At 46.0% G+C, this 17,222-nt stretch overlaps 1 protein-coding gene across 9 annotated transcripts in view; it reads right to left on the bottom strand.

The window, feature by feature from the left end:
- The window catches only part of LOC147635350 (RNA helicase family protein), a 101,653-nt gene that overhangs the window by 2,109 nt on the left and 82,322 nt on the right, over window positions 1-17,222 (bottom strand). For all 9 annotated transcript variants that reach the window (XR_015266645.1, XR_015266641.1, XR_015266643.1 and 6 more), the window contains exons 14-18: window positions 9,718-9,818; window positions 1,977-2,067; window positions 1,711-1,875; window positions 443-532; window positions 232-303 (exon numbers count right to left, since the gene is read on the bottom strand). Coding sequence is in view for 4 of the 9 variants with exons in the window: in XM_086802592.1 (XP_086658718.1) it covers window positions 232-303; window positions 443-532; window positions 1,711-1,875; window positions 1,977-2,067; window positions 9,718-9,818 (519 nt within the window). In the remaining 5 variants the exon portion in view is untranslated. The remainder of the gene's footprint in view (window positions 1-231; window positions 304-442; window positions 533-1,710; window positions 1,876-1,976; window positions 2,068-9,717; window positions 9,819-17,222) is intronic.

The raw sequence follows: 17,222 nt of genomic DNA, 5'->3' as shown, positions 1-17,222 counted from the left end.
CCACCATTCCTCACAATGGCCACAATGTCCAAAAGTGTGATATTCTGTGAGGTTTGAGTTCTTGCAAGGAGGCAGCAAGTTATCTCTTGTACATTTTTACCCCCACAAGTCAATAAGTCCATATGTATTATTAGCCTAGAGGAGTTCAAGTGCATCAGCCCTATGATGGCACCAAAAAAAGATACACAGCAATACAAACTAAACAAAAAAACACAGCATCCATTCACGCACCTCAGCAGCCGCAAACCGAAACTTTGCTTCATCAAGCTCTTTTTGTCGGCCTCTGCTAGAAACCCAGATGGACTGGGTCGAAACACACGAAGGAAATGCAAGTCATCAGGTGAGACATAATAGCTTAGGAGAAAGGCATGTCTAAATTGTATTTCGTAGTGTGCGTGCACCCACATGTGTGAGTGAATAGTGACAAAAAAAATTACTACACCTGAACTGAAAGAGCCGCTGCAATTGTCACCATTTCGGAAGCACAACCCAGTGCACAAGATGCAACCAATGTCCTTCCCAGCATTGGATGCTGTGCCCAAAAAATGCAGTGTGAGATGAAAAATTCATGAGACTTATTCCAGCAGGCTCTAGCCCAAGTGGCTGCAACTTGCAATTGCACCTTCTGTGCAGCAGGCAACAGGTTGGAGCCCAGGCACATAGATTAGGATATAACCCCACAATAATAACTACTAATAAGGGTAGAAAAAAAAAAGATTGTTCAAGATGTGAAATTCTTCTTACTGCATCCCAATGCCAAAAGCGCACAGGCTGAAAATCTCTATCCAAAGGTCACCTATAAAACATTGAAGGCATTCAAGCCATTGCAGGCTGATCAGAACAGCTTCATTTTACTAGGCTTGTAGACAGAGCCCCCTTAGTACTGTTTTTTTCTGATTTCCACTCCAACACTCCTCTTTGTCTTTAGATGCATCTGTTTAAGCCCCCTTCTCTCCTTCATTTCCCTTCAGCTAGACCATACTTACTCAACGTGTACTTTTGGACCCTATTAACTGCTATAGACCATAAGTGTTGGCTAACCTCCCCCTTTCTCTACCCCCTCTTTCAAGTGCCCTCTTCCCTTTCTTTGCATATACTTCACCCTAACACCTCCAACCATCTACAACCAGGACCTCTCTAAGTCACTGAGAGCCTAGCAGTAGCATAGCAGCCTGGCACATTCGGCGTGCTAGATGTAGCGAGGCCATCGAGGGTACCCACACTCCGCCGGCTGAGACCATCAGGAGCATATGGCTCGACATCATTCACACCCTCCACGGTCAGTGGAGGGAGCAGCAGGGAGGTTCTGACCGCATGTGGAAGCGACGGAAAGCCTTCTGGAGACTTTGGAGGCCTGGCCCTTTCCTCACAGATAGAGGGGTGACCCCATTTGGCATTATAGACCACCTGTGTGGTTGTTTCTCCCCCCCCTCCCCCTGTATGAGATAGCCTTCTGCTCATAGAACGGCCAGCTGGAGGAGAAGCATCTCTTCCCCTTATGATCACTTGTTTCCGCCCTTATATGAGGCGAGTTTGTATTTAGCCCTTCATGGTTGTACTTAGCCCTTTGTGGCTGTTTTTTCTTTAACTAATTGAAGGATCTTTTTCCCAGGAAAAAAAAAAAGGGGTAAACTAAGAGCCATTTTTTTCCGGATAGCCAATAAAAGCACTGATAAACAGTTTAACAGTCGCAATCAAAGGAAGGCTTACAAGGGGTATTTCTGCGATTTGGAATCCTGTTGGTGACGTCAGTTTTGCATCAGAGTCTACAGCACCGATTGCATACATGGTCTCAAGGGCTCGAACCATTGCCTCTGGCGTCGGAGATGCAAGCCAATCAAAACGCATAATGTTGTCTATACCTAATGCTTTTAGCTGAATGTAAAAGCAGCAGAAACATAAGCATATTTTATGCGGACATTCAGCTATTTGCGAATGCACAATTTGAGAAAGCCTGTTAAACCATGTAAGTTTACCTGCAAAATGGTGGATGTCAAACTTGATCTCTGAATCTCTGGGACACTCTCAATGCTCATCTCATTAGTATATGCCTCCTCTGTGTAAAGTCTGTGTTATTAAACACTAAATTAGAGTAGAAATTATTATGCATTGAAATAAATTAAGCTATAGGAGAGCCATAAGGTGAAATGGGAGATTCTCAAAAAAAGCCCCAAAGTTATATGGAGGCCGTTCTTACAACATTACAGAAACAAAACCTATCATTACAAGACCCAAATAGACTGCAGGACTCCTTGGTGGAGCTGGACTCTGCTGGAGATGAAGCGTATGCATTCCAGAAGTGCAACAGGTGGAGTTTGTTGGGAGTTTGATGGACTGATAGTACAAATTTCAGACTTAAAGGAAGACCTCAACATCTTGAAGGAAAAAGCAGTTCAAGTTGGAATCGCAACTGCACATTGTGGTCAGATACTTGAAACTTCAGTGAAACTTGCACAGGAATAGACATCTTTAACTAAACCGAGAGAGGCCATAGCCCTTTGTCTGCTGATTGTGACAAGGTATAGCTTGAGCGCAGCTTTCAGGCACCAGACAAGAACATCTAGTGGAGTTTAGGGCTCAAATTGAGTATGTATGCTTCAACCTGTCAAAGATGGTCTGTATCACAGATTGTGAGACCAAAATGGCCTGCAGGACTCCTTGGTAAAGGTGAAGCATACGCTTTCCAGAAGTACGACAGGTGGAGTTTAGTAGACTGATGGCACAAATTTCATACTTAAAGCAGGACCTCGACATCGTGAAGGAAAAAGCAGTTCAGGTTGGAGTTGCACCTGCACATTGTGGTCAAATCCTTGAAGTTTCAGTGAAATTTGCACAGGAATAGACATCTTTTACTAAACCGAGAGAGGCCATAATCCTGAGGCTGCTGATTGTGACAAGGTATAGCTTGAGTGCAGCTTTTAGGCACGAGACAAGAACATCAAGTGGAGTTTAGGGCTCGAATTGAGTACGTATGCTTTAACCTCTCAAAGATGGTCTGTATCACAGCTTGTGAAACCTCCACAATGTTTCTACCCCCCAGAGTTTTGACACCTGAAAAATAAAATAAAAATCACCCACTTTTTTGGCAATTTGTTTTCTTTTTTTTTTCTGGTGATGGTGTAGCTGGGGATATTTTCTTTCTAATCTTCTTCTGCCTTGGTTAAGCAAGAGTGTCACCCAAAATTTGTACCGTTGAATCACCTCCCAATGTGCATATTCTCTTCCTTGTACCTGCTGTAGCCAGCTGCAATCTCCTCCCAATTCCTCCTCACCTTCTCCCCCTCTCTTTTTACTCAGCTTCAACCTCCTTTTTCTCTTTTCTTTACGATTCTTTCTTGTCCTTTTTTCTTCTTCCTTCCATTTCTCTTTTCTTGTTTGGCTCTTCCTCTTCACGTCCCTTTATTCCTTTTTACGATGCTTCAACCTCCTTTTTCTCTTTTCTTTACGATTCTTTCTTGTCCTTCTTTCTTCTTCCTTCCATTTCTCTTTTCTTGTTTGGCTCTTCCTCTTCACGTCCCTTTATTCCTTCTCTTCTCTTGCTCCTTTTCTGAATTCTTGCACTTGGTACACAATATATTGCCTTGAAGTTTCATTCCAATTTTCAAGATCAATGTATTGTTTTAAGTTTCAAAGAAGTTACTTGTGTTTCACTGCTGCTATAAATAATAATCCTATAAAAAATAGCCAGTACACATGGATTTATTAATAATAACATTAGCAACCCATATGAGCATGCTTTCTCCTAATCATAGGGCTCCCTTAACCTTGCCAGATTACGCCACTAATGCCAAGGATTAGCATTAGGTACATAGCAGGTAACAAGATTAGAAAGGGAGAACCACAATTCCTTCCCTTGGATCATAAATTTCACGACTTTCGCAAAGTCGGGACACATCAGAGCAGGACAAGAGTCTACACCAAAGCCAAGCCTCCCTTTAGCAGCCCCAGGAGCGCACTCCAAACAGCCCTTGGATTGAGGCTCACATGGCCACAACCTGCACTGAGATCAGCTCCACAGAGGAGAGGAGAGTGGAGTTCAGATTCCATCCCGCCGCGCGGCTTTCCAGAGACAAAGGTACAGGGGATTTCTTCATACGGAAAGGGCCTCACCACTGGAGAATGGCATCCGGAACCATGATTTCTGAACCACTCTAGGTTCGAGCCATAGCCACTGGCTTCTTCAGTTCCCTCCCACTGCAGAGCCTCACTTCCCACTGGTACAAGATGCGAGAGAGAGGGCCTAGCTGCACATGCATGAGGTGGTCGCACTGGCTCTCCGAAATTTCTTGATGACACTCTTCTCTGCCGAGGAGTTTGCACAAGCTTTGAAGGCGCTACGTGCCCAGGTGAGGATGCGCTTCGGGTTTCCCTGTTTCTTCATCACTTGGAGCTTTTATGATTTCCAGATCTATTCTAGAGAGACTAGTGGAGGGTTTGATTCACTTGATCCCCAAGGAGGGAGGTGACAGGTTGGAGATTCTCCAATGGAGACCTCTCACCCCTTGGGGACAGCCTACAAAATCTTAGCCAAAACCATCAGCCATCAATTGCAGCCCCACCTCCTAGATGTGATCCATGGCACACAGACAAGTTTTATCTAGGATAGGAGCATCCCAAATAACATCGAGGGGACTATGTGCAGGATGGGTTTCCCTGCCACCTAGATCCAAGGTGTCTCCACCCTCTACTCGGCCTCTCATAGTCAAGTCCTAATCCAGGGTCAGTCGCAAGTCGGTCCTAATCCAGGGTCACCTTGGCCCGTGCTGGCCTGCCATCACTGCTTTCCCAAAGGAAGTTGCGGGTCAATCGCAAGTCGGTCCTCAAAGGTTGAGATCTGGCCACAGGTCCTCATTTCTAAGAAGATCTGTCTCGGGGGGTAGGGGTTTTTATCAAACATGATATCCCAATAGAAATCCATGGTGCAGATGGAGGCACCCTCGTGACTTTCTCTACAGGACCACAGGGCAGATTGAGCCAATCCCCCCTTTTGACAGAGGACCTCTGCAGCCACACTTTACAAAGGGTGAGAGTGATCGGATTCCTTGACCACATGGGACGTCGACCCTCCCCCAGTCAAAGTGGCAAGTGAGAGAGATTGTGAAGCTTATGGTTATGGGAGGGCCGACCACCAATGCCAATGCAGTATGTGATCCAGGCAAGTGGCAGTGGCATGATCCCTTCCCTGAGGATGCCCCCGACATCCCCTTCTTTAAGTACACAGTCCGCCTAGGCCGCAGAATTCAGATGTGATAATACGCATGCAGCGGGCACTATACTGGCAAGCTCAAGGCATCCCCATGCGTTTCCTCTATGATTTTTGGAAACGGCTGTTGGACAGCTTCCACGGCCACAGAAGATTACTCTCTTCCTTTGGAAGACAGCTCACAGGAGCTTGGTAGTGGGCATCTGCCTGGTAGTTGGTCAGCCAACCCTTTGTTCTAGGTGTGGACACCCCTAGGAGTCACAACGGCATTGCCCTTGGGATTGTCTCAAGGCACACCAGGTTTGGTTGCGGATCCTCCGTACCTTCACCATGAACAGTGTTGCAATGAAACGTGTTTCATTCCATCTGAATGAAACGAAACGTTTCATAAATGTTTCATTGGAATGAAACGTGTTTCTTTCATGCTGCTTGGGAAAACCTACGTTTTTCAACGTTTTCTATCCAAAGAGCACGTTTTTCGAGAAAAAAAACGTCTACAGGCGACTTGGAAATTGATTGAAGGAGCTCTTGCCTTGCACAAATCAGCTCCTACCAGCTCCTCTCGCACTTCCGAGGTTCCGTGCCTGCCAACTCTCAGGTTGGTTGTGCTGATTTGTGTTTTTTTTCTTCGATTTTCTAAAAAAAACACAGATTTTGAAATTTGGGGGTTTTCATGCCAGGGTGCCAATCCAGCCCTGCTTTTGTCAAGATGCCTCACACTAAGGATGCCATGTGGGCCCATGTCACACCCGTATCTAAATATGGTGGTTCAAGCACACAAAAGTGGAAATGCAATTTTTGCGAGGTTTGCTCAGGAGGGTCCATAATACGTGTTAAGGCCCATTTCACAGGTTTAACCGGGGAAGGCATTGGTGCATGCAAACTTGTGCCTGCAAACATCAAAACTGAGCTACAAGAATGGAAAAGACAGCAGCTGGCAGGACGCGGTTGTGGGCCTATGCTTGAGGATATTGGGGTTAGTGAGGATACATGTGAGGCATCAAAGAGAACATGGTTGGGTTCAGAGGAAGATGCACAGAGCCAAGCAGGATTTGTAGTTCCACTCCCACGGCAACACGAACCCCCTTGCCCGCAGCACCCAATTTGTCTTTTCACATTGTGCGCACCACGATGGAAAAACGCCATGAGGGCAATCAGCCGCATTGGATGTGAGTGGGAGGGACCCTCCTATGAGATCTTGCGCACTAAAGAGCTCAGAAGAGAGCAACAAGCAGTGGAGGTGGAGATGGAGCCATTAAAAGCCACTTGGAGAAGTATGGTTGCACATTGTTATGTGACGGGTGGTCAGATATACGCAAGAGGAATGTGTACAATATTTTGTGTCCTCTTGCAAGGGCACTATGTTTTTGCGTGCCATTGATGCATCTATGCCTAGGACAGTGGGGTGACAAGAGCATTTATATGGTCACACCTCCCCGAGGCTATCATGGAGATAGGCCCACAAATCATAGTGCAAGTGGTCACTGATGATGGTAGCAACTATGTCTCTATGGGACCGATGCTAGAGGATGAGTTCCCGCAGATTGTATGGACTCCATGTGCATCCCATAGCCTAGACTTGCTCATTGAAGATCTTGCCAAGATTAGGTGGATTGCTGACATTTTTGACACCGCGTAGCTTGGTGAAGTTTGTTACCAAGAGGCCCAAGGTCTTGGCAATGTTTCGTGCCAATAGTGACCTTGAGCTTTTGAAGCCCTCACAAACCAGGTTTGCATATATGTTCATTGTGGTTGAGAGGGTAGTGAGAGTCCGACAGGGACTCATGCGCACAGTGGTTAGTCGAGAGTGGATGAGCTCGGAGGACCATGAGCACCCGAAGGCAGTTGCTTTTGCATGCAGAGTGATGCAAGAAGAAAGGAGGCATAGACTTTATTGAGAGCTCTTCAACCAATCTATAGTGTTCTTCGCATCACTAACATGGAGGGCAGAACTCATGGACTCTTGTACGAGTTCATGGACCGGATTGGAGAGGCTCTTAACCGATGCACTCTCTTGACAAATGAGAGGTAATGAACTTCCAACTAGTTGCCTTCTTGTTGTAACTTGTAAGTTGTATCGTACTATGATCTATCGTAGCCTGTAGGAGTGAGCTAATAGCTTTGATCATTCATGGCTAATTTTCAGGGTTGAGGACATTTGACGAGTTTGGAATGACCGGTGGGATTGGTTCCATAGACCAATCCACGCGGTTGCCCACATATTGCACCCTCTCTGGCGTAGTGAGGCCCAGTATATTAATGAAGAGTTGGAAGATGGATGGCAAGATCACATTCAGAAATGGACAGGAGGAGACGTGGAGCTCATGAGACGCTTGAAGGATGAGCGGCTAGTGTATCGGAATGCCAGCCACGCATTTGGTAGACAGACTGCATGCATGCGAAAGAGACAGCTTCAGCCAGTCTCATGGTGGGAGAAGTATGGGATCAGTAGCCCTCACTTGGTGAGTACAACTCTAAAAGACAAGTCTGTTATTTACATAATACATTGATCAATGATGATTATACTTAGACTTTAGTACCTGTACTTACAAAGTTTCTGTATTTTAATGGCAGAAACGCCTCGCCATTCGAGTCCTCTCACAAGATTGCAGTTCGGGTCCTGCTGAGAGAAACTGGACCACATGGGCCCTCTTCCATACAAAAAAGAGGAACAGGTTGTCTACTACTCAGTTGGAGCAGTCGGTGTATTGCCATTGCAATCTCTGCCTAATTGAGCAGTCGGGCAATCCGATAGAGCCTCGTCAGGTCAATGTCGATAAAATCAACATTGAGAAGATGAAAGATGTCCCAGAGATTCCTCACGAGGAGCGCGACATATATGCCATGTTGTATGAGGAGTTGATGACACCTGCTCATGGCACACAAGCATCTAAAGTAGCATTATCAAGAGGTGCTAGTACAAGTGCAGTAGCTGAGCCAGCATCACCCTCTTCTAAAAGTGACATTGAGTCTACCGAGGAGAGTACTGATGAGGACATCGAGGATGTTGAGGATTGAGTGCCCAATTGTTGGCAGTGCCCACACTCCATATTGAGGACTCTAGTCTTTGGGGCTATCAAGCTCCTCTAGTTTACTATTTGTCATCATTCATGCATGATTGCATCTTTCAGGCTTCAGCATGCTTTACTTTGTGTATTTCAGACTTCAGTTTACTTTTTTTGTATCAGCTCAGGATTCAAACTTTTTGTGATCACTTTGAGTGCCATTATTGAGTAGTTGCCATTATTGATGATGAAATCCAGATCTTGATTCTTGATGTTTCCAATTTATTTATGCCAATTGGTCAGTGACTCAGTTGGGTGCCCACTGTAACTCGGTCATCCAAATTCTTTAGTTTTAGCTTGTAAACATGTTTTAATGTGTAAATGATGCATGTTTAATATTGTTTTGCAGGGAAGGCAACATATTTTTAACATATTATAAACCTGTATTAAATTTTGAGGCCTGTACCCCCCCTTTTTGTATGAAACGTTTTTGAAACTTCTGGAAAATGAATGAAACGTTTCTGAAACACATTTCATGAAACGCCTAGCAACTATGACCATGAACCAAGCAATATGCCTGCCCATTCCCACCCTACAGGTACGAAAAATCATTATCTTAGCCTTGCTAAGATTAAGCTGCAAATCCTTCTCTCGCACGAGGTCTCTAGTGCACCCAGCTGTATTTGAAGCCCTTTTGATGAAGAGGAAATTATCATCTGCACATGATAGAATGGCAGGATCCATGGGAAAAGCTGTTTGCTGGTCCAGGCCATCATCTCCATACTCTTAGATATATTCTGCCAATTGCTTCATCATTCAAAACGTTGGCAAAGACAATCAAATGCACTTAAGACATGCACTGAACAAAATAAATAAGACTAATCCCGGGAAAAACGACGTGATGGCTTTCCCAACTTGAGGGTGAAAATGACCAGGTATGCTTTCACTTACTGAGGAGAACGAGTGAAGGTGGTAGGCTCATACACATATCTAGCAGTGGTCTTTTCAAGCTCTTCAAGCTCATCAGGGGCAAACCCCGAGTCCCACATGAGATCGTTTTAGCTGAATCTCGAGCTTCAACACTACTGATGGATGCCATTTTGCAGACAGTCACATGCCTTCACATACTCTCATCTCTTACACCCAACCATCTCCCAAAACTTAAGCTCATTTCATTCATTCGTCTGGCAAATAGTATAACCGGATGGTACTACAGTACTTATACGGCTCCCCTATAGAGGTGTAGATATAGCTAGATTATCACCCTTCCAAAGCCTTGACTGTTCCGACCTCCATCTTAGTAGGCAGGAGGTTAACCTGATATTGGGATAGTCGATCTTCAGCTACATTTTTTCTGGACATGGATTGAACCACCACACATCCCAGCAAAGATGGATTTCTACAGAGATCACTTCTTACATATACTAAAATACATGGAAAAACAAAGAATGCGACTCAAAAAAATACTGATGTGCTTATAAACACTAGGATTTTAATGTGAAGACATGCCTAAAGCATTTTCCAGGTCGAACTCGCCCAGCTCTTCCAGCCCTTTGCTGTGCAGATGCTTTTGATATAGGTGCTGTGATCAATGCCTCTACATCTTTGATCTGTAATCAGAAGTGAGATATGCTCAACCATTGATGGAAATCTTATGCTCTGTTCTGCTATTCACATGCCAGACACTTCAAACTACACAAGCACAATATGCATTCATGTATAAAAGTAAGAAGAATCATTTAGTTAAAGAAAGTTATTTTCAGATTTGCATGAGTTCTGGACTGGAGATCCCCTGTGCACGCTGCCCCCCAAACGGCGCCCCCTGGTCCCCCACGGTCCACCACACTTTCGCGCCTCCGCCTCTGTCTGCCCCTTTTTGTGCAGCCACCTTGCTTCCTCCACCTGCCGCCCTTTGTGCCCGCCTCTCTCCTCATCTTTTTGCCTGGGCGGAGACAACGCAAATGCCCTGACAGGGAAGCACGCCACTGCCGGGCGAGAGAGCCCAAAGGGGCCCAGGTGGAAACAGTCATGCCAGAGAACCATTATGAGCATGTATCGCAGGAGCATCTGTCTGGGGCAAAGGCCCCACTTGCCACCCAGAGAGTCCCAATGTAAGGTACCACCTGCAGACAAATCCCACAGAGTGGTTCGGTGCCAGTCTTTCCAATTTTTCAGAACCACTCACCCCCCCCAAGGAGGATATGATTCCTCAGTGTCCTCTCAAGGACAGGAGCAGATACCGTCCTCCCCCTCTTCGCAAGATCCTCTCCCTCCTCCTCCCTGGCCTTCTTCCTCGGTCCTCCCCCACCCCTCCCACTTCAGTGCTTCCCTCCTCCGACCCGCCCCTCGCCCCCATCCCCACCCTCTCCTCCATCCTCCGCTCCACAACCTCCTCCGTTCCCCCCCCCCCCCGCCCCAAGAAAAGAAAAATAAAAAGCCCCCTACTGCCTCTCCCAAGCACTCCGGCAACCGCCAGAAGCCCCTGACCCTGCAACAAACCAACAGGCAGGCTCCATCAACACACTAATTCATCACTTCTCACGCGGCCTTCGATGAGATTATGAGCTCCGGAGCTATGCTTGGGAGACTCGCGGAGGGTTTGATCCACTTGATCCCCAAGGAGGGAAGTGACAGGTTGAAGATTCGCCAATGGAGACCTTTCACCCTCTTGGAGACAGCCTACAAAACCCTCATCAAAACCATCAGCCGTCGAATGCAGCCCCACCTCCCAAATTTGATCCATGGCACGCAAACAAGCTTCATCAAACATAGGAGCATCTTGGATAACATCTTCACTTTTTGGGGGGCGTCCACAACCACTCATCTTTGACAGCAGGACGTGGCCATCCTTTTGCTGGATTTCAACAAAACCTACGACAGGGTTGATTGGGGCTTTTTCGAGGGGACTACATGTAGGATGGGTTTCCGTGCCACCTGGCTCCGAGGCGTCTCCGCGGCCTCTCACAGCCAGGTCTTGAGATTCAGGGTGCTCAGGGCGAAGGATTCCCACTTTCTCGTTCAATATGCGAGGGATCTCCCCTTGCACCCTTCCGTTTTGTGGCGGAGGCGATGAGCAGCTTTTAGCCTCCTAGGAGACACAACAATAGGGCCTCAAGCTACCTATCAGGTCTCAGGAAGAGCTACTCGATTCTGAGTTTGCAAATGACACAACGGCCTACCTCTTTGGAGAAGTGGAAAACCTTCGGAGGTTTGCACATGCAATCGAGATCTTTTGCCAGGCCTCCAGCACATAGGATCAACTCGCACAAGTCATGTGGATTTTGGGTTAGCTCATCCCCTACCCCGCCTTGGCGCCCAGCTGAGTCCTTCCAGTGGATTCCGTGGGGTACCCTAGTGCGTTATCTCGGCTGTCAGGTCGGCATCAACATCACCTCAGACCAACAGCTCACCCCCCTCCTCCCGAGCATTGAGAAGAAGTTTCTATATTGGAGCATGACTAAGTTCTCTCTTGCCAACAGAGTACCAGTAGTGAACCAGGTCTTTCTTGCTACCATGTGGTGGATCACCTCCTGCTGGACCTTTTCCAAGCATGGGCTGAGGTAGCTTGGAGTGTCATCATTCAGCCTCGCCTCAGAGGCAGCCTAGGCATATCGATCTTTCTGATCCACAACTTCCTCTGAGCAGGCAGTGATGGCAAGCCAGCACGGGCCAAGGTAGCTTGGAGAGTCATCGTTCAGTCGCCTCATAGGCAGCCTAGGCATTATTGATCCTTCTATGCAGAGCAGAGCCCTTCTGGGTAAGCTGATCATCAGAGGCCTCCTCCCACGTGCTCAGCCTTGGAAGGACTTACTCATGGCCCGTGCCTCCACTCGTACTCTAGCTCTTGGTGGTCCCTAGACCTTGAGCCTGAGATGGATCTTTACATAGATGAGGACCTGCCGTGGCTTGAGTCTAGCCTTTGAGGACCGCTTTGTAGCCAGCCTTTTCCGTGCCTAGGACCACATCCATTCTACTCTTCGCCAGTCTCCCCCAGTCCTGGATGAGGAGAGACTCCATGAGCCTCTGGTTGGAAACCCCTTGATTACCCTTCATAGCGGTGACCACACGCTAGGCTCCTGCCCGTATGTCTCCTGGGGAGCTTTGAGGAAGAGACCCGCACACTCTCTTGGAGACCTTTTCTATTGAGCAGCTCCCCCCCTGGATGGAGAATCTCAGTAGCTACACTTTATAAAGAGAAAGAGTGATCAGGTTTCATGGCCACAGGTGGCACCCCAGCCAAGATGGCCACAGAGAGATTATGGAGATTATGGTTATGGAAGCGCCAACCACTCATGAGACTGCTCTGGGATCCAAGCGAGTGGCGATGGCACGATCCTTTCACCCCAAAGGATGCCCCCCACATCCCTGTTTTTTAGTATACAATCCGTCCGGGCCACAAGATTCAGATGCCAGAGGCCAGAGGCCAGTGTCAAAAATTTTTACATGTCCCCACAATGAGAGAATAGTTATTGCCTAAAAGCACTTGAGAAAAGTGCTTTAAAACTCACTTATGGTCCAAAAAGCATCTTTTTAATAATAAAAGCTCTTCTCTTTTTACTTTTTAAAAAGCTTTTAATCTTTTGCTTTCCAAAAGCTAGTCGCATCATTCCAAGCCTGTAAGGTGACCTTGCACTGCTTTCCTACCACATGTCAGTGCCACATCACCATTGCCACGTCATCAATGCCATGCCACCTTTTTGCAATAAAAAAATTCAAACTTTTTTTTTTTGCACACGCGCATTGCTTTTTTACATATGAACAACTTGTAGTTTGATGCTTCGGTGACATCCCCCAACTTATTAGACAATTGTCCTCAACTATTAGGTCTTGCTTTTCTCTACTATTTTGTGGGCTTATCTTCCTCTTTTTGGCTCTTGAGACATGGTTCTTCATGAGGAATGTCCTCCTCTTCTCTTGTGCTTGGCTTATCTTGCCCTCACGGTTTTCGCCCTTCACATAGAGTGACCTTGGGTTTGACCTCTTTGGCACATATCCCCACCCCATGAAACCTCTAGAGTCACCCTTAGGCAGGAGTTTCCTAGCATGATTCTCTTCCTATCAAGATCAACACGCACCCATTATATGTCAGAAGACACAAACACGTGCACACATGCTCATCCTTGGGTTTAATCGGGCATCCCCGACCCTTGGCTCACATACACAAATATGCTTACAAGTATAAATCAAATAAATGAATGAATACACAAATAGTTCCTTGCTTGACACCAATTTCTTGGTTTTTACACCAATTCCTACTGTAGTCCAACTACCCATGTCATTGTTTGACTATGGTAGACTAATAGTATTCATATCCATGTACTTAGTTCTGATTTTCTTCACTGATAAACAGTGCCTCCATGATATAGCTAGTCCCATGACTCAAGTACAAAAGATTTAGTGTTGTTCAATCTCAAAGTTACTCCTTTTGGATACAACTTGGACAACCCTCGAGTTCTAGAATACTCAATTCCCTGTAGTGAAATATAAACCTTGAGCATTCTCCTTTGTTCTTGGTTCCTTGGATGTCGAAATACAAAGGCCAAAGACATCCCCTCGGCTTTCTCTCAGTTGTCATCAATTGAAAAGCTTCCTAATACACCTGTAAAACCTGTGGATACTCCGCAAAGAAGTTCTCATCCACCCACTTGGTATCCATAGCCGAATAAGTTTTGAACTTGACAAGGTGAGAGAACAAGTTCCCAAGCTCTCTGCGGCTGTTAGAATCAACTAGCTGAGTGTGAGCAAAAGAAGCCACCGACTACAGTCGACTATATGGCCAACGCACAGAAAAAGACAGAAAACAGGATGGCTGCTGTGTATGGCCACCGCAAGGAAAACCACCAATGGTGTCTGCTATATGGTCAGCCCTGGAAAGAGAGGGAGAGAGAGCTGCTACCGGCCAGGAGATGTGTGAGCCTAATGATCAAGACAAGTGCCTCTCTTTTTATAAAGTCGACCAGCTCTACTTTTGGGATGTGCTTTTCTCTTTTTGTCATAATTGGCTGAGTGCCCAAAATATCTACCTTTATGCTTTTCCCAGCTTTCTCCCCAAGTTAAAGCTAGGCGCGTCCTTCTATCCACTTATACATGCCCAAAATAATAATAAGTCCGGCCCGTCATTAATGTGTGAACACATTTACTTATAAACATTGTAATCCACTTCAATGAATAAAATCCCATCTTGCTCATGCTTTGTAGTCATCTTTCAGGCCAAACTTTGACAGTGAATGATTCGACTTTCTTGTGTGTAAAATCCCCATTCTCACCTTGGTTCTGCTCTGTCTATGGGCTTGCCCCAAAACACTGATCAAGACTAGTGAAGGGACCAAATGGTGACCAGAGGCCCTGAGACTGCCAGTGTCCTGCGTTGTCGAGGTCCCCTCAACCTTGGGCATCTAGATCCTGCGGCCTAGGTGTGCTATGTATCCGAAAAATGGGGTGCCCAGAGTCTCATCCCTATCTACCTGATCACGCCAGGTCCACTCCCCCGATCCCACAGGAGACGCATGAATCATGGCTAGAAGTTCTTTCTCATAAACCTACAAGTGTTTCTCGGCATGTCGTAACCTTAGGCTCTCAAAGGCAACCAAATGCCCTTCTTGTTGCAAAATTGCCCCTACCCCCACTTGCATCACATTCCACCACAAAAGGTTTCACTACATCTGGATTGACCAATATTAGTCCAATAGTAAGCTTCTGCTTCAATAAAATGAAGGCATGTCTCTGACGCTCACCCCATCTAAATACTACTTTTTCCTTGGTTAGATAATGCAATGGAGCGGCAATGGTGGCAAAGTTTCTAATGAAACTCTTGTATTAGGAGCATAACTCCAAGAAACACTCATACAATCCAAAAGTGGTACAGAAGGCAGTCTTGTGAATATCCTATGGTGGCTGGATCCGAATCTGATGATAGCCACTCTTCAAGTCAATCCGACTAAAGAATGCCGCGCCTTTTAACCGATCCAATATATCATCAACCCTTGGTATAGGAAACCGATTCTTGATTGTAATCTTGTTCAAGGCTCTGTAATCCACGTACACATGGAAGGAGCCATCCTTGTTCTGCACTAGAAGCATTGGAGAATAAAAAGATGAAGAACTAGGCCGTATCAACCCCTTTGATAGCAAGTGTTGTACTTGTTTCATAATCTCTTCTTGTTATGCTGCACTCACATAGTAAGGAGGGTGAACTCCATGGAATCAACTCTATCACATGATCCTCTGGTCACTCAGGAGGTAACTCTCCTAGAATAACACTCCTGAAGCAATCCTTGTATCCCTCTAGAAACTGTAGTCTCTCCCTCTCAAGAGAGTTCAAATGTCTCACTGAGTCTTCACTCTTATCCTTTACAAAGATCATATATGCGAAGATGGAAGATTTTATTGCTTTGGAAATAGATACATGGGATACAATAGGGATGGTATCTCCCTTATTCTTCACTACAATATTGAGATCCTTATTCTTATGCTAAAAAGAAATAGTCCTCTCGCAAATCTGGATAATAGCACTCTTCCTATGGAACCATGGCATCCCCAAGATGACATCCGAGTGATTCAAAGGTGAAATATAGAAATCTTCATAGTCCACATAACCCTGGACATGAATCCTCAACTTACCAATGATAGGCGTTACTGCCACTGCATCACCATGAAACACTTGTTCCGCATGCAAGGCCGGTCCCATCTCTTCAAGTTTGATACCCAACTGTTTTGCAAACTCTATGGAAATGAAATTATCCATGGCTCCCATGTAAAACAACACTAGAGCATTCTTGTCGCGCACATTGCCCTAAGAGAGGCATAACTCTCTAACCTCGGGTTTTGAAGTGTTTCCCAATACATCGAGAATCCCACCAACCACTGGCTTAGACTTTTCCTTGGACTTTACCGGCTCTCAAGGTCCTTTAGGATGATCCGGACATTGGGCCAACATGTGCCCCTCTTTGCCACATCTTAAGCATTTCCCTTCCTTGCGGTAGAGCTTTATTTGCTCATTGGTCAAGTTGTGCTTTCCTTTGTAGGAGTTTGGAATACCCCTTAGCTTCATAGGCTGAAACCTATTCTTGGAGTTCTCACACTTCTCAAGTACCGAAGCCTTTCAATCTCCAATACTTGTCTTTTTCGTCTACCATGTAGACCCTGGCAGCAACTGAAGCCGAATGCATCAAATCTTGGATGGTATCATTCGGGCAAACATTCACAAATTCTTGAATGTTGTCATGCAAACCAGCCCGATACTTTCTTAACTTCTCAGATATCTCTTTAAAAGGAGTAATCTTGAGATATGCATCCCAAAATTTCTTGTTGTAATGATCAGCTGCCACACATGTTTCCATCCGCAATCTTTCCCATGCAAGGTGCACATCATCTTTAAGTTTCTTAGGTAAAAACTGATCATAAATTGTTTTTTTGAAGTCTTTCCATTTCTTGGGACATGTTCCCTCAACCATGAGTGCACCCCACCATGCATAGGTTGTCTCCGTAAGATGTAAACTAGCCATGAAAATCTTGGATGACTCTGAATAGTTTCGGAACCAAAAGCAATATCAAATTGGCGGATAGGCTATGTCTGTGTAACCATAAGCTCCATCATATCAGCACCTATATTTTGATGCTTCGATGACAAGATCCTCCACATCTTCACCATGGACTAGGCATCTGCCCGCACCATCACCTAGGGGGCGATCGCCTAGGCCTTCGAGTCAACACCAACACTTGCATATGAGGAGAAGGGACAAGGCCTCACCCTTCTCCTCTCTCACTCCATGATCATGACAGCCCATTTTCAGCAACCCCTAAGGGAGCCGTACCACAGGCACCTGCCGGAGATGGGAGATCATTAGTAGTATTGCAGCATCACACATTTGACGAGCTCTTTGCAACAAGGCCATAGAGGACACTACCACACCACCTACAGAGTCCAGCCAGAGCATATGATGGACACAATTCACACCCTCCGTGGCGAGTGGGATAAGTTGCAAGGCGCTCCTAGTGTATGCGGAAACACCGAG

The sequence above is a fragment of the Cibotium barometz genome, chromosome 9 (assembly GCF_041138505.1).
Source record: "Cibotium barometz isolate CiBa-2024 chromosome 9, ASM4113850v1, whole genome shotgun sequence".
Taxonomy (NCBI): Eukaryota; Viridiplantae; Streptophyta; class Polypodiopsida; order Cyatheales; family Cibotiaceae; genus Cibotium; species Cibotium barometz.
The sequence above is the reverse complement of the archived record's forward strand: the minus strand, read 5'-3'. Positions and strand labels throughout refer to the sequence as shown.